The 26,003-nt window shown below is 48.2% G+C and overlaps 1 protein-coding gene across 1 annotated transcript; it reads right to left on the reverse strand.

Moving 5' to 3' along the window:
- Nucleotides 1-975: 975 nt before the first annotated feature.
- On the reverse strand, nucleotides 976-25,871 carry VPS35 (VPS35 retromer complex component). The gene is made up of 17 exons (XM_066242966.1): nucleotides 25,781-25,871; nucleotides 18,728-18,826; nucleotides 17,006-17,102; nucleotides 16,309-16,432; nucleotides 15,671-15,853; nucleotides 14,506-14,719; nucleotides 12,931-13,014; nucleotides 12,546-12,655; nucleotides 10,709-10,805; nucleotides 10,464-10,612; nucleotides 8,528-8,735; nucleotides 8,076-8,231; nucleotides 7,415-7,537; nucleotides 5,167-5,346; nucleotides 4,478-4,717; nucleotides 3,496-3,639; nucleotides 976-1,935 (listed from the first exon to the last, which is right to left on the reverse strand). The coding sequence occupies exons 1-17, from the start codon at nucleotides 25,781-25,783 to the stop codon at nucleotides 1,756-1,758; spliced, it is 2,391 nt and encodes a 796-aa protein (XP_066099063.1). The 5' UTR covers nucleotides 25,784-25,871; the 3' UTR covers nucleotides 976-1,755.
- Between the last annotated feature and the right edge of the window lie 132 nt (nucleotides 25,872-26,003).

Consider the following 26,003-nt stretch of genomic DNA (forward strand, 5'->3'; position numbering starts at 1 on the left):
AGACCCAGGTTTGAGACCCCGAGGTCGCCAGCTTGAGCGTGGGCTCATCTGGTTTGAGCAAAAATTCACCAGCTTGAGGCCCTGGCAGGTTAGCTCAGTGGTAGAGCGTCAGCCTGGCGTGCGGGAGTCCCGGGTTCGATTCCCGGCCAGGGCACACAGGAGAAGCGCCCATCTGCTTCTCCACCCCTCCCTCTCTCCTTCCTCTCTGTCTCTCTCTTCCCCTCCCGCAGCCGAGGCTCCATTGGAGCAAAAGATGGCCCGGGTGCCGAGGATGGCTCCTTGGCCTCTGCCCCAGGTGCTGGAGTAGCTCTGGTCACGACAGAGCAACAAAGCGACGCCCAGGAAGGGCAGAGCATCGCCCCCTGGTGGGCGTGCCGGGTGGATCCCCCCGGTCGGGCGCACAAGAGAGTCTGTCTGACTGCCTCCCCGTTTCCAACTTCAGAAAAACACACACACAAAAAAAATCACCAGCTTGGACCCAAGGTCGCTGGCTCAAGCAAGGGGTTGCTCGGTCTGCTGAAGGCCCGCAGTCAAGGCACGTATGAGAAAGCAATCAATGAACAACTAAGGTGTCGCAATGCGCAACGAAAAACTAATGATTGGTGTTTCTCATCTCTCCGTCCCTGTCTATCCCTCACTCTGACTCTGTCTCTGTAAAAAAATAATAAAATAAAATTTAAAAATAAATGAAGTAAAAAGAAAAAATTAAATTAAAAAAGGGAAGTGCCGCCCAGTTGAACACAGCACATGTAGAATTAGAAGCCAGCTAAACTCCAGAAACACCCCTGAAGGTCTCTGCCAGGTCATGACTGAGACAGGCTGGCGGCAGCAGAGGCCACCAGAACAACAGGTGTGACAAGCCCCACAGCCAAGAGCTTCCGGGTCACAGTGAGGCTATGTCGTCATCACCTCCACTCTGTAGGCATTCTAATAGTTGCTTTTATGAATTAAATACCAAAGGAAAAGAGTCCAAAATTGTTAATAGCAATTTTATTTTCACGGGTGCAAAAAAAAATCGTGATAACTGTATGACGCATTTCCCCCTAAATTTACAATGGAGGTTATACATAAATTATATAGATCACAAATTTTCTATTTTATACTATTTAGAACAAAATTATTTTGATAAATATGTCAAGAGGACAACATAGGTTCTTAATGGATGGCTGAGTCCAAATATGCAAAATATAGCTTCTGATTTTGAGCATGGTGCTTTTAAAATTCTCAACATGCATTAATATATTCTAGTTTTAGGGAAAGTATTATACACGGCCTTATCTTGCACTTAGGGAGAAGCCCAAGCTGACTTTCACATACAGTATTCCTCTCGTCTAAATTCATCCCAGATTGGACTAGAGAACACAGACACTCCCAGGTTAGTATACTCCCAAGTAATGGAGGAAATTCCACAATCAACAAGAAAACAAAACAGGAAAAAAGGAAGGAGAGTTTCATCAGTAGCCACAGGAAGTGGTTTTTAAGTATTTCTGTTTTGTTTTTTACAGATCACAGGAATGGTAAATAGCAATCAGTCATGCTACTTTGGGTGATCAGACAACCTGAACACTTACAAAGTGAGTCACTTTATTAAGGTCTTGAAGGTGAGTGTCCGGAGGTGCTGGGTCAAACACATCACAGGTAAGAAACAGGAGACCTACCTCAGCATTTCTGAAAGGCACAATCTATGGAAGGGAGACCTAGTGTGACAAAACCCTCACTGGGCGTACACGGAAGGGAGAGCGGCGGGCCTGCCCCTCACAGGACGAGGCCTTCGTAGATGGGCCCCTCGGACTCCGGGGACTCCCGCCGTAAGCGCAAGTGCTCCAGGGTGTTATGGAAATGTTTGTTGATCTGCTCCGTCTCTTCACTGGACTCAAGATTGGGTAGGTCTTCTCGGATCTTCTGGATAAGCTGGTTCAAAACCTGAATCGTGACCTACAAAAAAAAAAGTATATACAAGGTCACGATCAAGCACGTTACAGAGAATTGAAGGTGATTTAATAAAAATGTTTTGAGGAGCTTGTGTTACTCTCATCAATTAACAGAGTAATTATGGGGGGGAAAAAAAAGATGAGAATAGGGTTTCCTGATTTGAGCAACAACTATTGGTTATTCATCCAAAGACAAATAAAGTTGAAAAATACAGAGCCGTATGAACCAGTAAAAGAACAATAGAGGCCCTGGCCGGTTGGCTCAGCAGTGGAGTGTCGGCCTGGCGTGCGGGGGACCCGGGTTCGATTCCCGGCCGGGGCACATGGGAGAGGCGCCCATTTGCTTCTCCACCCCCCCCCTTCCTCTCTGTCTCTCTCTTCCCCTCCCGCAGCCAGGGCTCCATTGGAGCTGGGATGGCCCGGGCGCTGGGGATGGCTCCTTGGCCTCTGCCCCGGGCGCTGGAGTGGCTCTCTGGTCGCAGTGGAGCAGCGCCCCGGAGGGGCGGAACATCGCCCCCTGGTGGGCGGAGCGTTGCCCCTGGTGGGCGTGCCGGGTAGATCCCGGTCGGGCACATGCGGGAGTCTGACTGTCTCTCCCCGTTTCCAGCTTCGGAAAAGTGCAAAAGAAAAAAAAAAAAAAAAAAAAAAAAGAACACTAGAAAAATATTATTTATTTTCATGTATTTTTATTTTTTAGTGACAGAGACAGGAAGTGAAGACAGATGAAGCATCAACTCATGGCTGCAGCACCTTAGTTGTTCACTGATTGCTTCTTATATGTGCTCTTATACAATGGGGGGGCCTCCAGCCGAGGCAGTGAGCCTTTGCTCAAATCAGCGACCTCCAGGTCATATCTATGACCCCACGCTCAAGCTCGTGAACCACTGCTCAAGCTAGCAACCTTGGGGTTTTGAACCTGGGACCTCAGCGTCCCAGGCTGAAGCTCTATCCACCGTGCCTCCACTAGTCAGGCAATAGCAAAACAGTTATTTACCTACAATCCTGACTAACACTGTACTGCTAGAAGCACAATGCATCATTCTTTTTTTTTTTTTTAAGACTTTATTTATTCATTTTAGAGAGGGGAGAGAGAGAGAGAGAGAGAGAGAGAAGGGAGGAGCAGAAAGCTTCAACTCCCATATGTGCCTTGACCAGACAAGCCCGGGTTTTGAACCGGCAACCTCAGTGTTCCAGGTCAACACTTTATCCACTGCGCCACCACAGGTCAGGCTGCATCATTCCTTTTTAAGGAATTATTCTAAACTTGTATGTGATGACAAATCAGTCTACTATTTAGCATTTGTAAATTATTTTGCATTTTTTAAACAGACAGTGACTGTTTTTGTTTTTATAAACTATTGCTGAGCAAAAGACTTGAGAATTTCCTTGCACATAATGAGTTCTTCCATTCTAGATGCAGCCATACAAGCAGAGGAGAATTTTGGACTCAGACTAGTAGGCAGACTCTCCCAACCCCGACCCTCATACACAAAGAAGAAATCATCAGATAAACTTCTGTACGTATCAGACCTAAGAGCAGGGGGGGAAACGTTAGTTCACTTACCGCGTCGTTCTCTTTTTCATAAAAATAGATGTATCTGTTCAGAATTTCTATAAAGAGTTGCACTTGTAGCGAGGGGTCCATGCACTGATTTGCTATTTTTAGAGCTTTCTTTAGACATTCCATGACCCTCTTGCCTCCGTGCAGCTAGAAGAAAAGGGGGGCAGGGTGAGGAGATGAATGGGTCCCAACTGTCCCAGAGCACGAGAAAATAGACACCACACTACTGTGCCTCTTTCTCTTTTTTAAAGGGACACAATGGATTTAAATCTTCATTTTTTTTTAAAGTACGCAGCTATTATTTTAAATCCAATATATTAGTTTTGTATATTTAGATATGTCTTATATTACATACAGGCCTGTGGGTTCAGTTGTAGACCACAATAAAGCGAGCCACACAACTGCTCTGTTTCCCAGGGCGTAGGAAAGTTACGTTTACACTATGCATGGTCTCCTAACTGGGTAACAGGAGGGGCCAAGAACAGAGAGACGGAGGAATGGCTGGTCGGTGAGCAGTCAGAACACACGATTTACGTTCCCCACTTATATGGGTGCACTCAGGACACCCCACAACAATTACAGTAGCAACATCAAAGGTCACGGGTTACAGTAATAGTGAAAAAGTTTGAAACCCTGTGAGAATTGGCAGAACGCAACCTACATGAAGTGAGCACATGTGCAGGAAAATGGTGCGGACAGACTTGCCCGGCGCAGGGCGACCGCCCTTCAGTGTGTAAAACACCCGCGAGCACAAGAAAGTGTGCGTGGACACTAGGCACACCGCAGTGTGTGTGCTTTTTAGAGGCAGGGGTCTAAACCTGCTGTTACAACAGACTCAGAGTGGAGGCTCAGGAGGGATGTAACTGTATGTTACCTTCCTGTTCATTCCCTTTCACAGAACAAAGCAGTTTTCTCTCAGGCCCCTGAGCACCCCCCACGTGCCGCCAGCCACACGCCACCACGCGCGGGACCGGCCTGCCCTCACCTCCTCCCCATCTCGGTCTGTGTTTCTGCCGGACCAGAAGAGGTGGGCACAGGTGCTCACGGCCCGGCCCTGGTCAGGTTTCTTCAGGAGTTTGGACGCGGCAAGAGCGCACTGGGTCCGCAAGGGCTCGTGGTTCTCTTCGCTGAAGCACTTCATCCGCTCGAAAGTCCCGATGATCAAGGTGATAGCCGCCAGCTGGGCTTTGGAATCACTGATCTCGTCCTCGTACAGAGAAAACGCCTGGTGGACACAGAGCAGCGCACTCTAGGCACCGAGCACCTGCTCGAGCCTTTTCCAAAGCAGTTCCCCAGCCCCCGCCGGTGAGGCAGCTGCGGCCCCTCCAAGCAGAGCACACTGGGCCTGCGGAGAGCACGAGGCCGCGACAGTGAGGATGCTGACAACCAGAGATGCGTCTTAACTCTCGTTTCACCCGGTTCCCCAACTGAACTGACAGAGGAACGTTTTCTTCCATGAAAGTTTTATGATGACCCACCTGTAAACCCTAAAACTCATATCAGCACCCAGTAACTGACCAATTTCCCACCTCCAAACCAGTCAACGTGACTAGAGGCCTAAGAAGTCCCAGGACGATGGAACAGGGCAGTGAGCAACTCGAGTAAACCCATATGCACCGCTATCGTGACAGCAGGCGACGGGACCCCGCAACCCAGAAGGGAACAGGTTGTCACCTGGGACATGAACTCATACGCTACTGTTTCGTGATTTTCGAAACCAATTTCTCCAGCAGCCAGAGCCCCTTGAAGAAAAAGTCGCAAGGGTAACTCCGCCAACTCAGCTTTGATCAGAGCGCTGATGGTCTGGTGGGCAAACGAGAAAATCTTCTGGCATTTCTTCTCCCATTTGTCATCCTACAACGAGAAAGTATTGTCTCATTACGTCAAGTTCAGGGTCGGCTCGCTCAAAAACATTTACGTGTGCGACACCTGTACAGACAGACGGAGAAAGCATGGAAGCAGGGCTGTTTCCCACGGCCTTCCTGCTGTTTCATTCATGAGACATGCTAACTCAGGGCGCCTTCTCAAACAGCCACTGGCTTCGCAAGCTTTATATATATTAGGCATTTGTTCTTTCTCATCAGAAAAGCAACACATTCCCAAATTGGAGAAAATCAGGAAAATAAACAAAGCAAAAATTTTAAAAATTAAAACCATCCCTAAATCTAAAACACAGCAATAATCATTAATAACATTCTGATGTGAGTTAACTTCCTTTCTTTTTCCTTGCAAAGGTTGCGTAACTGGCATCTCTGTGTATGGTTCTGTTTCTACTTCACAGTAGCTCCCTGAGAATTAAACTGGGCTCACGCTGCACACAATGTGTATCCAACATCTTTTCTTTTAATATTTGTGTGGGAGACAGGCTGCAAGCTGACAAGGACCTTAGAGCCTAGGGCTTAGTTTAAGACTAAGCTCTTCCCCACCCTTTTAAGACCAAGATATTTTCAACACCCTTTTTAAGACTAAGCTTTTCCCCACGCCCTTGACTGTTGCAAGGTGGGGGTGGCGAACTCTTACGAGGAATCTCATATGTGCCTCAGATGAGTGACCTTGTATCAGAGACTTCCTTATTTACATATGGCTTGAGGCTTTAATTCTCTACCCTATATAATAAAGCAGACCTGGGCTCTCACTCTGTTCTTGCCATCAGCTTGCAGAGGCCTCCCGATCCCATCCTGTTCTCTTTATTTTCTCCATTCCACATCGTTCTCCCTCAGGACCTGGAGTTACTAGTTGCTCGCGCTGGTTCACGGCGTGTTTGTCATCACAATTTTCACCATGGATACTAAAGTCATTAAATCACTGTATTCACCAGTACATAGTCCACAAACTGGACTTGGCATAACGTACTTATCTCTCCCCTTTGGAAACGATCTACAATACCATGATGAACGATTTATATGCACAAAGCTTTATTTCATCCTGTGTCCTTAGTATACATTCCTAGAAGCACACTTATGGGCCTTCTAAGGCGCTGGTTACATAATGTCAGTCTCCTGGAAAGACTGCATAAACCTGCGTTTCCACCATTACTGGGTGAGAATGGGTTCTCTCCTCACCACTGCCCGCAGGTCAGACTCGTTACCAGGACCCAGAGCAATCACCCAAGTGCACAGTGTAGCACGTAGTATGTAAATTAAGAAAGTACTATTATAGTTGCTCTGCTACAGACACACTCACAATGTCCACGCACGAGGCTGGGAAGGGACAGACAAGAGGCTTGCCCAACCAGACCGGCAGAGAGCCGCCAGTCCCTGCCAGTGGTCTATAAACACTTCATGTCCCCATCAAATTTAGTTTTCTGAGGATCGTTCCTCAACATGTACCTGCTGTCCAATGCTGAGTTACATTCCACTGAGATGTTTTCTACAGAACTATACCACTGATGACTTCAGCCATAATTCTGCTGGTGAAGGAATAAGCTCATGAACAATGGACACAACTCCAAAGGTGATTCAGTGACGGGCTTCCAGACAGGTAAGGACTCCGAGCCGGCCCTCCCCCTGGGCGGGCTGAGCCAGGCTGGCCCAGCGCAGGCCCTGCACATGACAGCTGCCCTACAGCTGCCCTACAGAGCCCAGCAAACAGCGCTTGGCAGGAACTGCAGTGTTCTGAGCCTACCCTGTGGTACGCCAACCATGGCTCACGAGTGACTGAAGCACTGGAAAAGCATCAAGCATAACTTTAAACTGGTTTAAGCTTCCATTTCTAAGTGTTGACTGTGTTCCTCGGACAGTATGCAATGTACCAACACACTGTTGGGGACACTGAACACAGGACGGGCAATGGACTGACAGCTATGGAAGATGGGATTATGACAGCCCTGTCTTTGTGTGTGTTTGAACCTCCCTGTAATGACAAACTAAGACACACATGGGGAGGAAAAGGGGAGCAGTGACATACATAAACGCACACCCACCACTTTAGAATTCTGCTTGTAGCGGAAGGCCAGCTGGTAGGCCGCAAACACCAGAGGCGGCAGCGTGAAGCGGATCCGCTGGTTCCCACCAGCTCCAAAATGTTTTCGTGCTGTGTTTAAAATCTGACCCCCAAAAAACAAACAAAAAATAATAATAACTTTTGTGCACTGTGATTAATCACCTACAACTCTGACCGAGGCTCCACCCCTCGAACCGCTGCCAGGCCTCCTAGGAGGCACCACACCTCTCTGATCTCGGGCAGTCACCACCCCTCCTCCTTCACTCTCTCTCTCCCCTCCACTCCTGCAGCCATGGCTCGAATGGTTCAAGCAAGTTGGCCCTGGCACTGAGGATGACTCCACCACCTCAACTCAGGTGCTAAAAATAGCTCAGTACCTGAGCAACAAAGTGATACCCCAGATGGGCAGAGTATCGTCCCATGGTGGGCACACCGGATGCATCCTGGTCAGGGAGCATGCAGGAGTCTGTCTCTCTGCCTCCCTGCTTCTCACTTAAAAAAAAGTTATGGATTCCACTTAACCCGATTCATTTGCAATTCCTTCAAAACCTTCTATGACCAGTTACTTTGGCCTATTTGAGACACATCTGTGTCTGACACTACTGGAGCTCTGAAAGGTTATAGGAAGTGCTAATGCATACCAAGTACTGCTGATCAGGGTCCTCAGACCGCAGGAGGTGAATGAATCTGCCCACAAGGCTCTGCTCATCGGCAAAGTCCTCGGGATCAGGGTCTTCTATGGGCTGATCTGGCTGGTCCTGAATCAACGTGGACACTAAGTTCATTATGGAATCCACCTATCACATGGGAGACAGAAACCCAGGGGGTGAAAATCAGTATGGAAAGCCACTGTCGAAGTGTTTCTAATTGTGTAGAGTTACAACTGAGTATCAAAAATAGAGCTCCTTTTCTACAAGCAGGTATGTGCACACTGACACAGACAGAAGTCTGGAAAGAGATACAGCAAATGTTATTCTCCTTCTGGGGAGATTACAGCTGTTTTATCATTTCTTCCTCACACATCTCCAGTTTGGTAATTTATTTGATGAATAAGCCAACTGCCACAGTACAGCGTTGGCTGGCATTCTCTTACCTGGTCTTGGGAGACAATTTCTGTGTTGTAATCCAGGACATTGCTAAGCACGTAACAACTCATGCTCTTTCTGGACTCGTAGTCGAAGTACTCAAAGAGTGGGTGGAAATGCTTTAACTTCAAGACTGTTAAGACGTTGTTGTACGTGTCCACAGGGATCTTCAGGAGTCGGGTCAGCTCCTTGGAAACCGCACTGCTGGTGGCGATGCTACAAAAGGAAACGGCAGTCTCACTGGGCAGAACTGACCGTCCACGTGCAGGCTTGCAATGTTTCCAAGGAAACGGGTCTCGTGGGTCACCCCACTCCAAAATACTCCAATGACCTCCTTCCAAGATGCCTAACTGAACACACTCACCTATTAATGTCCTATTGATACAAAATGAGATATAATAACGACATGTTGTAGAGCTGGCATTAAAATAACTGTCTGGCTTTTGCTCTTTCAAAGAGAAGTATTTTAAGTGGTAGGTATGGCCCTAGGTGGTCAATAAGTACTATACATTCATGACAAAAATAAGTAGGAAGAAAAATGCACGCAAAACCAGCAATTCAACAAAACAGGAAGAAAACAAACTATTGCTTCTGTGTCAAACACTGGCAATTCAGGAAGATCAGGCTGATTGGAAGGTAGCAGCTGTCAGCATCTGTGTAGACAGAGGAGCGTCCAGCTCCTGTACAAACTCCAGGGGTCGACTTTCTAATCCTTCCCTCCAACTGCTCTGTAAACTCACTCAACAAGGGAAGAGAGACATCGCTGTTACACTCAAGATCTGAAACGCTTTTCAGTTCACAAAATAATGGGAGGGACCAAAAGAAACAGGGAGCTAGAAAAGGGTCAAAGAGAAAGAGACCTTCCTGGTGCAGCCCGACCACTGCAGAGAGCAGGGAAGGGGAAAGACTGCACAAGCTAAAACACAGGCGGCGGGGGCCTGGCTCGACCCCACGTCCACAGCAGGGGAGGGTGGGCTAGCAAGGGGCCAGCAGAGAAAGAGAAAAAGACCGGAAGTGCCCCAAAGGCCCTGAGAGGTGCCACCGTCTAGGAGGGCAGCTAAGGACGCTCAGAGGAGGCAACAGAGTAGTCCGCTTTCCTTGATGCTATCAAAATCAAAGCTCAAAACAAAAAAAATATTTCAAAGCAATTTAATTTCCACACCTTAAATACACACATGCCCCTAACTTCTCAGAAGTTACCCATTTGAGGGAACCACTTCTTATAGAGATACTACTTGACATAAAGAGTTTCTCTACCAGTTTAAGAACTAACTCATTCATCTATACAAAGGGGTCTGAACTGGAGACACTGGTACCTGATGCTGCCTACAATCTGTGAGTGCCACTTCTTTTTTTTTTTTTTTCCTGAAGCTGGAAACGGGGAGAGACAGTCAGACAGACTCCCGCATGCGCCCAACTGGGATCCATCCGGCACGCCCACCAGGGGCGACTCTCTGCCCACCAGGGGGCGACGCTCTGCCCCTCTGGGGCGTCGCTCCGCCGCGACCAGAGTCACTCCAGCGCCTGGGGCAGAGGCCAAGGAGCCATCCCCAGCGCCCGGGCCACCTTTGCTCCAATGGAGCCTTGGCTGCGGGAGGGGAAGAGAGAGACAGAGAGGAAGGGGGGGGGGGGTTGGAGAAGCAAATGGGCGCTTCTCCTGTGTGCCCTGGCTGGGAATCGAACCTGGGTCCCCCGCACGCCAGGCTGATGCTCTACCGCTGAGCCAACCAGCCAGGGCCTGTGAGTGCCACTTCTTGACCGACATCCACAACCAAGTAAGTAATCGCCACTCTCTGCCTTGATTAGCACCAAATGTGTCAACAGGAACAAATGCTTAACGCAAGACAAACGCTGACATTTCAAAAAGGAACTGAGACAGAAAAAGAAGTGTGGGACATAAACGTGCCTTAGAGGGCTTTTAAAAACTATATCAATTTGACTTACTGTTCGAGGTTGAGCTTATTAAATATCTCCACTGTAGTTTCTAGAACTTTGTCGACATAGTCCACACGGTCAGGGTAACACTTCATGGCGAGGTTGATGAGGGAGACTTGCAGAGAAACGACGTCCTCTGAGGGCATGTCTTGTCTAGACTGGAATGTTGACAACAGCACAGGGTTTATCTTACCAGGATGGACCATCTGAGAAGTGTCACAGTGTTGAAGACTGAGGAGAGAAGCCACACACACCTGTATTACCGTAGCCACCTGCTGTGAGAAGATGTCAAAGAGCTTGATGTCTGCCGGAATGCCTGGTCCATCCTCACGGTGAGCAAATAACGCTAATCTGGAAAAAAACAAAAAAAGCCTTATTTTAAAAGACATGGGACTCTGGGTAATGGGATCATAGATGACACTTTATTCTTTTTCTTTATATTTTCTACAAGTGTGTGTCTCCGAACATTGAAACAGGTTTTCAAAAGGACAAGGAATGTAGCCATCATTCCCTCAGTCCACCTTTAACTAGCTTTGCCAATGATGCCTTATTTCACTGCATTCTTACTTTTTTTTTTTTTTTTTAGGTGAGGAGGGGAAATATACAGACTCCTGCATGCACTCCAACAGGGGTCCACCTGGCAACCTCTGTCTGGGACCAATGCTGGAATCAACTGAGCTGCTTTTTAGAGCCCGAGGCTGATGCTCGGACCAACCAAGCTATCCTTAGCACCCGGGGCTGACACTCGAACCAACTGAGTCACTGGCTACAGGAAAGGAAGAGGGAGAAAAAGGAGAGAGGAAAGGGGAGAGAAGCAGATGGTCACTTCTCCTGTGTGCCCTGACCAGGGATCAAACTCAGGATGTCCGCAAACCGGGCTAAAGCTCTACCCATCTAGCCAACCGGCCAGGGCCTGAGAGTATGCCCAATTAACATAGAATTTGTAATACCCAGGACTGAACTGCTAATTTGGAGATTTCTGCTATAAAAATTCTCAGACTTTAAAACCAGTAACGCAGACATTCAGACTATAATAAAAGGCTGTATCTGTAGAAGTAAATCCTCGCGTGGGCTGCTAGTTTCATGTCACAAGCAGCACAACACTCGGCCTGGCTGTCACGCAGACACGTATTCAAGCCACATCAAAGGCCAACCTTCATACTTTTAAACAAGACAAAGGGCTACAGAACTAAAATTTAAACCCAAAGCGAATGTACTAATATATTAATACTTTAAAATTCTCCTTTAAAAAAACGTAATGGCAGAATGATTACGAGAACATCTTCCGTCATCTATGTATCTTATGGCTACTTGATAAAGAAGACTCCAGATCCAATTGACACCCACCGGGAGATAACTTTCATCTTGACAAGAAACAACTTTTCGCCCTGGCCGGTTGGCTCAGTGGTAGAGTGTCGGCCTGGCATGTAGAAGTCCCGGGTTCGATTCCCAGCCAGGGCACACAGGAGAGGCGCCCATCTGCTTCTCCACCCCTCCCCCTCTCCTTCCTCTCTGTCTCTCTCTTCCCCTCCTGCAGCCAAGGCTCCACTGGAGCAAAGATGGCCCAGGCGCTGGGGATGGCTCCTTGGCCTCTGCCCCAGGCGCTGGAGTGGCTCTGGTCGCAACAGAGGGACGCCCTGGAGGGGCAGAGCATCGCCCCCTGGTGGGCAGAGCGTCGCCCCCTGGTGGGCGTGCCGGGTGGATCCCGGTCGGGCGCATGCGGGAGTCTGTCTGACTGTCTCTCCCCGTTTCCAGCTTCAGAAAAATAAAAAAAAAAAAAAAAAAAAAGAAAGAAACAACTTTTCTTCTTTACTGAGCTCTAGATTTATAAGGTTTAAATGATGGGCCTACGTATGGCAATGTCTTTAAAAGATACCTAAACGCACAACTGAAATCACTCAGTTTCCATGCTTCCTGAACAGTAAACGCTACCCCCTTTCAGGCCTCAGTTAGCAAGCACTTAGTAAACACTGACACAGAGCTAAACAGTGCAATTACATTAAAATCATTCATAAAGACGGAACAGAGACAGATGATTCACTGACTGTCTCGAGGTCAGACCGCTGGCACGCCAGCGCCAGGAACGCTCACCTGTCGATTAAAGCAATGATTATGTTTTTCACGTTCACATTCTGGTGTAACTCCGCACAGGCCCGAAGAAAAGGGTTCAAAGTTTGAAGGTGGAATTCATCAGGGAAAACCTGAAAATCAAATCAGAATTGACTGACCAAGTAAAAACATTTCACACTAGAGTCTGGACTTACTTATGGTATTTAAAGTTCATATTTGTGAGCATGGATGTTATGCTTTCCAACACTCAGAGGAGAAACACAAAGACCGAGTTATTAGTAGGAGAAAGGAATTCTTCAGTGAGAAAATCTTATTCCCTACTCTCAAGATTATTTTCAAAACAATGACAATTTATGATCTATACATAAAATGAGTTGTTTAAAAAAAAGTTAATGTTCTTACCTACCTGAATAATACACTCCATGAGATATTCTTGAGCCAAAGCATCCCTACAATTCACAACTTGCTCCAAGATCCCAGTCAAAACAATCTCAGAGAGAAAAAAAGTAAGATTATTTGCAAAATCTTTTTTTTGCTTTAAGCGAGAGAGAGAGAAAGGGTAGGAAGGGAGAGAGATGAGAAGCATCAACTCTTAGTTGTAGCATTTTAGTTGTTCATTGCTTGCTTCCCTTGATGGGAAGGGGCGGGGACTCCAGCCGAGCCAGTGACCCTTTGCTCAAGCCAGTGACCATAGAATCATGCTGATGATCCCGTGCTCAAGCCTGCCATCTCAGGGCTTTGAACCTGAGACCTCAGTGTCCCAGGCTGACCCTCTATCCACTGGGCCACCACTGGTCAGACATGCAAAATCTTAAGTCTCCTCTTTATAGCACATCTGGATTTATTAATCTGAAAATCCTATTTTAGATTTTTCTCACTCATATTTCATTTCTAGATTAAACTTTAAAGTTTAACAAATGAATTTTTAAATAAAAAATTCTGTTTCTATTTAATAGAATCATTTAGGATGAAGCCCAGTTCACTACTTTTTCATCTTTTATGGCTTGTGCTTCTTCTTGTCTCCTAAAAAATCTGTCTATTCTAAGGTTATGACCATTTCCTTTGTGTTTTCCTCTAAAAGTTTTCATCGTTTTATATTTTATACTTAAGTCTCTGATCCACACGTGACCTCTGACACGATACAGGATGGGACATAGTGCAGGGGTCGTTTGTGCACAGTAGTGCAGACGCGCCAGAAGCACTTGTGGAGCAGGCTCCTTCTGCACCTTTGTAAATGGCTGACTACAGACCGGTGGGTCTGCTCTGGACCGTCACTTCCAGGGCCAGCTGTCCAGCTGTTTCTGTTAATTGCTTCCACACTGTCTGCGACTGTGAAGTATAGCAGAGACCACACAGCTTGCAAAGCCAAAATAGTTACTACTTGGTCCATCTTGAAAAAGGTTTGTCAAGTTGTGCTTTGTTCATCACGGCTCCTGAGTGTGTCCCTCTCCCCAGCTCTGGACCGTTTATCTCAGGTAGTGTTACAGTAAATCTGTAGTAAATGTCAACTTACTTTATTTTTTATTTATTCATTTTTTGAGAGTAGAGAGAGAAAGGGGGAGGAGCAGGAAGCATCAACTCCCATATGTGCCTTGACTGGCCAAGCCCAGGGTTTCGAACTGGCGACCTCAGCGTTCCAGGGTGACGCTTTATCTACTGCGACACCACTGGTCAGACATCAACATCAATTTAAAGAGGACAATTGGTAATATTCAATCTTCCACTCCACAAACACAAACTCAAAATACAGGGTTGGGTCCAAAGTAGATTTACAGTGTGAGCCAGGAAGCAGTTTACTCTCGTGTTACTTCCACACAAACATCTGTGAACCTGCTTTGCCCCACCCTGTGCATTGTTTATTTAAGTCTCCTTTGATTGTCAATGGTCTCCAATGTGTATCATTTAACAAAAGTCTCCGACTTTAGAGCTCAGACTAAGGGAACCTCAGGACCCGGGAGAGGCACCAAGGGCAGACAGACACCTGCTTGTAGCGCTCCACGTTCACGCCCTCCAGCTGGCTGAGGCGCACCAGGTTGGTCCCCACCAGGATCCGCAGCTCCTGCCGCTCCCGCTCCCGCTTCTCGCGGTCCCGGCTGTGGCCCTGGTGCTGCATGCGCACCCACAGCTTGTTCATCTCTGCGAAGTTGAGCAGGACAAAGTCCATGGAGTCACTGATGTCGCCCGTTGTTTCCTCACTGCAAGGAAACGGGGAAGAGTCTTCAGACCCAGCGGCCACACGGCAGGACGACCGCGCCACCCTCTCCTGTGTGCACGTCCGCAGCTCCTCCCACGCCAAGGCTGAGGAAAGGCAACATCAACCTCACTGTATAGCTTAGAAATAAATGAGAAAAGTTCCCAAACAGGAATGAAGCTCTTCAGTCTAGCCCTCCCTGGTCAGCAGACTGCGGCTTGCGAGCCACGTGCGGCTCTTTGGCCCCTTGAGTGTGGCTCTTCCACAAAATACCACGTGTGGGCGCTACCTCGATAAGGAATGTACCTACCTTTACAGTTTAAGTTTAAGAAATTTGGCTCTCAAAAGAAATTTCAATCGTTGTACTGTTGATATTTGGCTCTGCTGACTAATGAGTTTGCCGACCACTGGCTAGGGAGCCTGCCACACCGCACGGCCCACGCAGCTAGTGCGGGACCACAGCCGCGACCCCTGCCGTCACTGTGGGCAGGAGCACAACGGCTCAGACACTGGGACACAGGGCACACAAGGCAGAGCACCCCTGGGGCTTTTGTCTCTTGTTTTGAAGTTAATATCAAATGTGTGTGAAAGAATAATTAAAATCACTTATATTCCAGAGTAACTAGCAGTCCAGTCCATAAATTATAAAAACTGAGACATTCAAGAAACAGCATGAAGACTGGACAGCCCGTGCAAAAAGTTAAGCACACTTCATTATTTCATTGTTAATACAATTTTCAAAACATAACTTATTTACAAAGTCGTATCTTCAAAGACTATTTAACAAAATGGGAAAATGCTCTCAGGCACCATGAACAAGACGGCAGTTCTGACCAGTGCTGACCCCAGGGCAGCTGGCCACGCTGAGAACTGCCCGCAGGCCCCTCTGGACACTGCTGCACCTGCCGTCTCTACGACAGAAGCGGATGGAGGGGAGGCGAGGGCGGAGCCTTACTCTGTGGGCTCGCCGTCGTCAGGAAGGATGTTGCGGGTGCACTGAAGGAGGTAGTTCCGGAGAAACAGCCCCCGCAGGGGGTGCTGCACCCCGCGGCACATCTCCACCAGATCCTTCAGAATGTCCTTCCTGGACTGCGGAAAGGACTTGACGTAGACCACGCCGACTGTGATCAACAGGTAGCTAGAGAAGCGTGAGGAAACGTTCAATTAGAAGATATTCAAGTCAACGAGTAAACTATATCCAAACATACTGAGTACAAACATATTAAATATGCAACACGGGGACTTGGCTTTAAATATCACCTGGTATAAAATATAACCACAGACACCCCCAAATTTATATATGCACATACAAATATACACACACAACCATCACCTTCAAACACATTAGGAAGAGTCGAAACACTGAACAAAATATGTCCATTTCTTCTTATTTTCCAAATTCCTCAATAATTGATATAAAAAGTAAAATTAATTATACTCTAAAACATTCCAGAAATCATGATCTACCAAAATGTTCACCTCTACCTGTTGAGAAATTACACCACCTTACAAATGGTTCCCACAAAGCCGCTGACGGTGCGGGTCGCCGACGTGGGAGCACAGACAGCAGGGCCCTGGCCTGGCGGGACTTACAGCCGTGGGATGATGTTTCCGGCATACTGCACGAGCTCATAGAGGTCCGCCACTTTGCGCCCCTTAGCAAATTCGTCCGTCAGGTAGACCTCCAGGTAGTGCAGCTCATCCGAGATAGCCATATCTTGTCGTTAGGATTAAGGGCTCAAATAAAGCAAAGCCAACCCAACCAAGACTCGGCAACTTGTCGGAGTCATTCAACTACTGGGCAGGTATCTTAAATGTTAGTCCTTTAAGACGGCGTGTTTAAGTGAAGGCAGAATTTCAGCTGGGCTCTCCGTACTTTAAGGGTTTTAAAAGCTGTCTGCTGAGGCAGAGCAGTGGAGACGGGGCCTGCCCACCTGAACGGGGACTCGGCTTTGAAGTGGCACCCGCTGAACTTCTTTCCGCCCAGGAGCCTGTACAACAACCTAAGCACTGAGGAACCACCTGCCTAGCAGCCTCGGCTTCGGCAACCTTCCTGAGGGGCCTGAAAACTCAGATACTACAACAAAAAACAATGTTAAAGAAATTAAGACACAGAAAGGGGTTTTTTGATACTTTCTGCCCTCAACACATTTGCACAAAAAAAGAAATACTTCCTGCTTCAGACAATGAAGAGTGTTATATAACTCCAGAAAAAGTTAATAAGGAACAATGACCTTATCAAGAAAAATGTATAGTCAAAGTGTTCATTCTTCAACATTTCAAAAGATACAAAGTTCATAGTAGCTCTTTGGTGACAACATGGAAGTCCGGAGTTCACCAAGCATGTTAGAAGCATGTTTCAGAGCATCCATGAGCTTGTTTTTGTCCTAGAGAAATACAGACAGAATTGATGAGAATGCTTCCTTTAAATCAGGGGTCCCCAAACTACAGCCGCGGGCCACATGCGGCCCCCTGAGGCCATTTATCCGGGCCCCACCGCACTTCCGGAAGGGGCACTTCTTTCATTGGTGGTCAGTGAGAGGAGCATAGTTCCCATTGAAATACTGGTCAGTTTGTTGATTTAAATTTACTTGTTCTTTATTTTAAATGTTATATTTGTTCCCATTTTGTTTTTTTACTTTAAAATAAAATATGTGCAGTGTGCATAGGGATTTGTTCATAGTTTTTTTTATAGTCCGGCCCTCCAATGGTCTGAGGGACAGTGAACTGGCCCCCTGTGTAAAAAGTTTGGGGACCCCTGCTTTAAATAAACACTGCACTTGGTTATATAAATTCTTCCATCAAATACTCATTCCAGTGTTAAAAAGCTACAGCACAAGTTATTTTAATCACGTAAAGCACAGTTTTAGTATCACCTGGCCTTCCTCTGGGCTGAAAGAAAATGATGCAGGAGTTGTTGTCACCAGGGTGCAGAACCCAGCAAGTGTTAGTACCTGGGTCTGCAAGCTTCCTGGCCAAACGCAAACCTTTACAACCCCTGCAGCTATGAACTAGCTCTGCTGATTCACTTTCATGCAGCCAAGACAGCTGGCTGACTCTTCTGGAGCAAGGCGCTATCCTGACAACGGCTCCCACAAATTAAAACCCTCTTCAGAGGGGTCTGGGACACAACTCCTTTAGATACAGGAAATGCCATTCATATACACAGAGGGGCAGGAACAAGCAACAGCAGGCTCCATGCCCACCCATTTTCTCCACTTTCTTTTGTGCCAATCTGTATGCATGAAAAGCAATACAACAAACACAACTAGTAGCCTGACCAGGTGGTGGCACAGTGGATAGAGCACCAGAATGGGACTCAGAGGACCCAGGTTCGAAACCCTGAGGTCACCGGCTCATCCAGCTTGCGCACAGGCTCAGCTTGAGGGCAGGGTCGCCAGCTTGAGCATGGGATTATAGACATGACCCCATGTTCGCTGACTTGAGCCCAAGGAGACTGGTTTGAGCAAAGGGTCACTCTGTCTGCTGTAATCCCCCACCCCCATCAAGGCACATATGAGAAAGCAATCACTGAACAACTAAGGTGTCACAATGAAGAATTTATGCTTCTCATCTCTCTCCACTCCTGTCTGTTCCTATCTGTCCCTCTCTCTGACTTTGTCAAAAAAAAAGAAAAAAGAGCACATTACTAAACTTAGAAAATGTGCAACAAGGTAAGATGTGATTATCAGCATCAAAGCAACTCGTAACTTTAAGTCCCAGCAGTTCCAATTCTTAAATTTTGATCCAGAGATCTACAGTTTCTACACAGATTATCTCCTACCCTATCTAAAATTCTTTTAGAATTTAAAAATAAATAGGCATAAATATAATTTTTAAGCTAGTGTCTACAAAAACTATATCTCTTCAGGACAGGAAGAAGCCTTCAAATTGGAAAAGCAGCGAGTAACTCGAACAGAGAGCCCGGAAACCCACCCACTCGGCAAACACTTCTCAGGCACCACTGCGTCCGCGGGCGCACGAAGCCGACCTCCCATGGCCGGCCCCTTACCAGGCAGCGCTTCATCTGGAATGACTGCACCTTCACAGCCTGGATGGCTTCATCCAGGAGCTTCTCCTGCTCATCCTGAGGGGACTGCTGTGTCGTAGGCTGGAAAGTAAAAACACCTCCATTAAAGTCTCACTGGACTCCCTTCTACAGCGTCAGCCTCGCCCCCCCCCTCGTCTCTGCCCCAGGCCCCCACAGAAGGCTCAGCCCAGCCCAACACCTCAAACCCATTTATCAGCATTTGACAACTACTGAACAGAGAGCTCCGCCCAGTCACTGACTGTAGCACGACATTGGTGAAGGAGAACTGTCACCTGTACAGAGAATTTATTCCCTCAGAAACTGACTGAGCTCTCTCCTAACAGGTCACCCTCAAAGAAACACGGGGGCAGTTTGTGGCTAATACATTCTGATTCCATCCAAAACGTAGGCATCGACCCACCTAATTCTTGGGAAGGTATACAATCTACTCAAATCTTTAAAAGCATCTTTTTCTCTAGACTACTTTTCATGTGCATTTTAGTCTATTCTTAGAACAAGGAAGTAGTTTATGGAACACTGACCCCCTTAAGAAATACGTAACAAGGGATGGAACAGCTTAGAAATGAAATAGCTGAGGTCATTGTTGCTGACTCGTGGTCGAACGCGACAGAGTCCTCTCAGCTGCCTCACTTGTCACCTCAGATACAGAGACCCAGCGTTATGGTGGACAAAATACAGGTGGACAAGTAGGTTTATACTTGTTCATACGAAAAATAATACCATGATTAACAATGGTGATACAAGAATAAACTGTGTTCCTACCTGTGCCCCTCCCTGCTTAGCTAGATACTCTTCGCCATCAGCGATAACCTACTCACAGAATGAGTCAGACCTACCTGTCAAGCAGAATGAACCACTCCAACGTCTAAGTTGTATAAACACCGTTTACACCTTGACCACAGGGTACACCATGGTTACAATTATAAATGATGGTCCTTTTTACATCGTTGGGACCCAACTTACTGCCTGACACATGGTGAACGCTTCATAAATGTTCAATGAATAAATGGATGAACTGGTGTTAGAATGTTTAGAATATATATTTAATAAAAAAAAAACTAAAGAATCAACAGATAAACAGATAAACAAATCGTGGTATATATAAATAACGGAATGTTATTCAATCATAAAAATGAACCTAGAAAATATGTGCTAAGTGAAAGAAGCCAGACACAAAGTCCACACAGTGTATGAGTCTGTCTGCATGAACCGTCAGAACAGGCAAATCGCCCACAGAAACAGAAAGGAGGCTGCTGCTGAGCCGGAGGGAGAGTGGAGGAATCGCTGCTTAAAGAGGACCACAGGATTTACTTTGGGGGTGACAGAAATGTGGTGGAACTAGACAGAGGTGGTGGCTGTAACACTATAAATGTACTACTACATAATTGCCACTGGACAGTTAACTTTACAAGGGTTAATTTTCCATTGTGTGAATTTCACCTGAATGAAAACAAAGTCAGTAAGATGGAATGAATGCCTTTTGCACAATGAGTTGGAACGGCGGAAGCAAGGACTTACAGAAATCTAGTTTGTCTCATTATGAACACAATTACACACTGAATTTTGAGATTAACAAAAACCCCATAAAACCCACTTCTGAAAACGTTTATAAAAAGTGAAAATGACGGCCCTGGCCGGTTGGCTCAGCAGTAGAGCGTCGGCCTGGCGTGCAGGGGACCCGGGTTCGATTCCTGGCCAGGGCACATAGGAGAAGCGCCCATTTGCTTCTCCACCCCCCCCCTTCCTCTCTGTCTCTCTCTTCCCCTCCCGCAGCCAAGGCTCCATTGGAGCAAAGTTGGCCCAGGCACTGAGGATGTCTCCAGTTGCAACGGAGCAACAGCCCACATGGGCAGAGCATCACCCCCTGGTGGGTATGCCAGGTGGATCCTAGTTGGGCACATGTGGAAGTCTATCTGTCTCCCCACTTCTCACTTCAGAAAATAAATAAATAAACTGAACCTAGAAGAAACGTCAATTTATACGACAGAATTGCTCACAGAAAAGGGTGGTTTCAGAGGCACAGACTACTCGGCACTTAAGAGTTCTGCCTTAAGGAAATCCCCAAAGCGTCACAGACTACCTGAGTATTTCAGTGAGGCCAAGCTGTGGATTGGGTCATTTTTTCTCACTATCTCTGGATGCAACAACTATGAGAATCAATGGATCTAATTAAGTTCAGGTGGTCAACTTAGCGATTAAGTAATGATACACCAAGAAATTTTTATAATTTCCATTTTATTGTGTTAAAATATATATAACAAAATTTCCCATTTTAACCTTTTTTTTTTGTATTTTTCTGAAGTTGGAAACGGGGAGGCAGTCAGACAGACTCCCGCATGCGCCCAACTGGGATCCACCTGGCACGCCCACCAGGGGGTGATGCTCTGCCCATTTGGGGCATTGCTCTGCCGCAATCAGAACCATTCTAGAGCCTGAGGCAGAGGCCACAGAGCCATCCTCAGCGCCCGGGCAAACTTTGCTCCAATGGAGCCTTGGCTGCAGGAGGGGAAAAGAGAGACAGAGAGGAAGGAGAGGGGGAGGGGTGGAGAAGCAGATGGGTGCTTCTCCTGTGTGCCTTGGCCGGGAATTGAACCCGGGACTCACACACGCCAGGCCGACGCTCTACTATTGAGCCAACCGGCCAGGGCCCATTTTAACCATTTTTAAGGGTACGCTTCACCTTAGCCAGTTGCCTCAGTGGTAGAGCATTGGCCTCGCATGTGGATGTTCTGGGTTCAATTCCTGGTCAGGGCACAGGAGAAGCACATATCTGCTTCTTCACCCCTCCCCCTCTTGTCTCTCTCTCTCTCCTGCAGCCACAGCACGACTGGAGTGAGTTGGCCCCAGGAACTGAGGATGGCTCCAGGGCCTTTGCCTCAGGCACAGAGAAGAGCTTGGTTACTGAGCAACTGAGCAAGGCCCCAAAGGCAGAGCATCGCCCCCTACCAGACTTGCTGGGTGGATCCCAGTCCAGGGGCATGCCAGAGTCTGCCTCTCTGCCTCCCCTCCTCTCAATGAATGTAAAAAGATAAGAAAAAAGTGTGCGTTTCAGTGGTATTAGGCACATTCACATTGTTTACAGTCATCACCACTACCCATCTCCAAAACCTTTTCATTTTCCCAAAAGGAAGCTCTGTGCCTGTTAAATCTCTCTCCACGCACTCTCCCACCCAGTAGCCACCATTCTACTTTCCGTTACTATGGGTTTGACTTCTCCAGGGACCTCGTACACCTGGAACCACACAGCTGTTGTCCTTTTGTGTCTGGCTATTTCACTGAGCATATCTTCAAGGTTCAAACATGTAGTAGCATGTTTCGGAAATCCCTTCCTTTCTACGGCTGAATAACACTATTGTATCTACAGACCATATTTTGTTTTCTATTCATCTGTGGATGGACACTTGTGTTGCTTCTACTTTTTGGCTACTGTGTATAATGATTACCTTCATCTAGCAAGTAAAACTGGTTATAAAGAGATTATAAGAACTCCAAACACAGCTGTATAAAACTAACTCTATTTGCCTGACCTGTGGTGAAGCAGTGGATAAAGTGTGGACCTGGAATGCTGATATCGCCAGTTTGAATCCCCAGGCTTGCCTGGTCAAGGCACATATAAGAAACAACTACTATGTGCTGATGCTTCCAGCTCTACCACCCCCCCCTCTCTCCCTCTCCCACTATCCTCTTTCTAAAATCAAATTTAAAATAAATAAATAAAAAAGAACTAGATTCAGTGATCTATAAACAAATAAATAAAGGTTTACCAAAATTTGTTTATTTTGTACCAGCTGGGTTTAAAAATGAATTATTATTACAAAATAGGCTACAAATAAAAAGATAAAGCTTTGCCTGACCAGGCGGTGGCACAGTGGATAGAGCACTGGACTGGGATGCAGAGGACCCAGGTTCCATACCCCGAGGTCACCAGATTGAGCGCCGGCTCATCTGGTTTGAGCAAAAAGCCCACCAGCTTGGACCCAAGGTCACTGGTTCTAGCAAGGGGTTACTGGTCTGCTGAAGGCCCGAGGTCAAAGCACATATGAGAAAGCAATCAATAAACAACTAAGGTGTTGCAACGCACAATGGAAAACTAATGATTGATGCTTCTCATCTCTCTCTGTCCCTGTCTATCCCTCTTTCTCTCTGAAAAAAAATTAAAAAATTAAAAAAAAAGATAAAGCCTTAATAAAAATAGGTATTTTTTACATAGTACTCACAAGACAAAGTGGTTATCATACAAACGGCCATTCTAAGAGTGTCTTTCTTTTTTTTTTTTTTTGGTGAGAGAGAGAGAGAGGAACAGACAGACTGAAAGGGAGAGAGATGAGAAGCATCAATTTTTTGTTGCAGCATCTTAGTTGTTCAGTGATTGCTTTCTCATATGTGCCTTGACCATGGGGCTACAGCAGACCGAGTGACACCTTGCTCGAGCCAGCGACCTTGGGTTTAAGCTGGTGAGCTTTGCTCAAACCAGATGAGCCCGCGCTCAAGCTGGAGATCTTGGGGTCTCGAACCTGGCTCCTCCGCGTCCCAGTCCAACGCTCTATCCACTGCACCACCTCCTGGTCAGGCACTAAGGGTGCCTTGATGCCCTTCCTGGTAACTGTCTCATCAAACAGGAACACATACATGAACATGTTCCCAGCAACACAAACCAGGTGACCAAAGTCTCCTCACTTGTGAACATGGACCTCCATTTACAAACGACTCTGTACTTAGCGACGTGGATCAGAGAAAATGGAAACACTACAGAATCAGTATCAAATTAACACGTGATTAGGTCCATATTAGCTTGAGACCCAAACCAAACAGCCCTCCCAAGTCCACACAATTATAAGGTACAGGGAAGAGCAAAGATCAACATGAACTCATCAATTATAAAACTGGTCTCCATTTCATTTCCTCTATCAAACAAGGATGACGAGAGTATTAATATCACTACAACGAAGAACAAATGAAGTGACACAAAGCTCAAGACTTGCTTACTAAGCACCTGGGCTAAGCAGTTCCTAAGTGTTACCATTATTCTTACATCCCCGGTAAACACAACCAAGTATCTCCACTCATCCTAACCACTCATGTGTTGACCAATCTCTCCACTCACATGCTGCAGATGTAACCTAACAACCCAAAGCAACTGCAAAATGAAATAACCCATCTCGCAAAGAATGTAGCGTTTCAGCACGTTAATGCAAGTGCTAACTGAAATCTGAAGTAACAACTGAGATAGGGAGAACTAAGGATGATGATCAGACAGGAACTTCATGAGGGAAAACATAACCTGAACACCCAACAGTCTCCAACTTCGTTTCCCGGGTTCCCACCACCGCACACACCGCCAGCATTCCCTTCTCCCAGCTCTACCCATCCCGATACCCTCTCTTCTCCACTTGGAGAATCTCAGCTCAGCCCCCTCCAGTCTCAGTTCCCATGTCACTTCCTGTGGTCCTTCCCAAGCTCCCCGGGGCAGGACTCTCCCCAGCAGAGCTGGTGGTGCCAACACCGCAATCCTCAGACTGCAGTCCATTCGGTCCCAGCCACTTGTCCTCCCCTTGAGACCCCTCAGCTCTCTGAGAGCCAGGGCTGTTCCCAGTGCTGAGAGCACAGTCCCTGTCACACAAGGCACACGGGATGCTGGAATAACTGAATCTGAGCCTAGAATTTTAGGACTGGCCAGAGATGCCAACACTTGTTTTCAAATGCAAAAGGGGGACTGAGTGACCTGCCCCAGTCAGAGACAGGGACTGCCACAAGACTGATGACACCCAAGTTCCCTTTCCCAATAAAACTCAGGAGGGCAGGGCTGTGCGTCTGGCTCGCTGCTCTGAGCGGGGTCGCCCAGCACAGAACCGAGTGTACAAGACTCCTCCATTAAGTGGTGTCACATCAATCCACAAGTTCTGAGACACAGGCAAGTCCCAGTTAAACGCCCGCCCTGTTCCCACAGCAATTCCCAACCCTGGAAATGCTGAGAAGCAGGTGCCATCACCCTGCCCAGCAATGGATCCCAGGGTAGCGGTGCACGTTGTCACACTTGTCACCCTGCTCCCTGGAGCTTGCACACTCGCAGGGAAGCCCCTTCCAGCAGCCTGTCCACACAAGGTGACTAGCCAGGCCTCTGACCCCGGCAAGACAGTGACCCGCACCCAGGGTAGCGTCCTTCCGAGGGTGCAGACCGAGCGAAACGCCCATCAAGGGCCAATGACAACTTGCCTCTGTGGGAACCAGACACGAGGGCTCCCATTTTGAGGAAGTGCCAGTTTCCCGGCCAAACAGCCACGCCACACGACGTGCTGGCCCCAGCGGGGCGCTTAAGGGGAATAAGACCCCCTTCCAGCGAGGGGGATACCGGGATGTCGTCGAAGGGGAGACCCGCAGGGCAGCCGGGGTGCCCGGCGCCGAGTGTGCACAGGTATCGGATAGCACGCGTCCTTCCAGGAAACTCGCATCAGCGAGTCCCTAGAAAGCACTGAAAAGCACTGCAGTCCACGGGGCGGCGAGGCTGGGACGGGCCAGGGCGCCGTGATGGCCCGGAGGGTGGCTATTTCCCGCACGGGAGAGGGCGTAGGGCCGGCGGGCAGCAGCAGCAGGCACCGGGGTGGGCCGCCGGCAGGGCAGCCGCCTCCGGGCGGGTCCCGATGCACCGCTGAGCCTCGGGCCGGCCGTCCGCACGCCCCCAGCCCAGCCCGACGCTCCGACCTGGCACTTGGGCTGCGATCGCAGGGGGGCGGTGGCCCACGGCGTTCGGAGGCGGCTCCCCCGGCGCCCGCAGACCGAGACGCCCCCGGGGGGAGCGGCCGCGGCGGCCGGGAGCCACCGCCCACCCCGGCGCGGGGCGGCCTGCCTGCGGCCTTCTTCCCCGGCCTGGTCCCCCCGCCCCGCAGGCCGAGCCGGGCTGGTCTGAGCCGCGAGCGGGCGGCGGGGCCCCGACTCCGCCCGCAGCGGCCCAGGGCGCCGGGAGCGAGCAGGGCCCAGGGGAAGCGCCCGCCCGGGGCCCGCCTGCTCAGCACTCACCATGGCGACTTCCCCGGACCTGCTGCAATCGGCACCCTCCGCGCGCGGAGCCTCCCGCGGTCAGGTGACGCGACGGCCCCTCCAGGCCCCGCCCCTCTGGCCCCGCCCTCGGGACAGCAGGCGACTCTCCCATTGGTCCGCGTCGAGGAACCCCGAGTCTCGCCTATTTATTGGCCCTTGCCCGAATGGGGAATGACAGACCGAGGCGCCAGCCAGTCCCTCC

Source organism: Saccopteryx bilineata, chromosome 9 (assembly GCF_036850765.1).
Source record: "Saccopteryx bilineata isolate mSacBil1 chromosome 9, mSacBil1_pri_phased_curated, whole genome shotgun sequence".
Classification (NCBI taxonomy): domain Eukaryota; kingdom Metazoa; phylum Chordata; class Mammalia; order Chiroptera; family Emballonuridae; genus Saccopteryx; species Saccopteryx bilineata.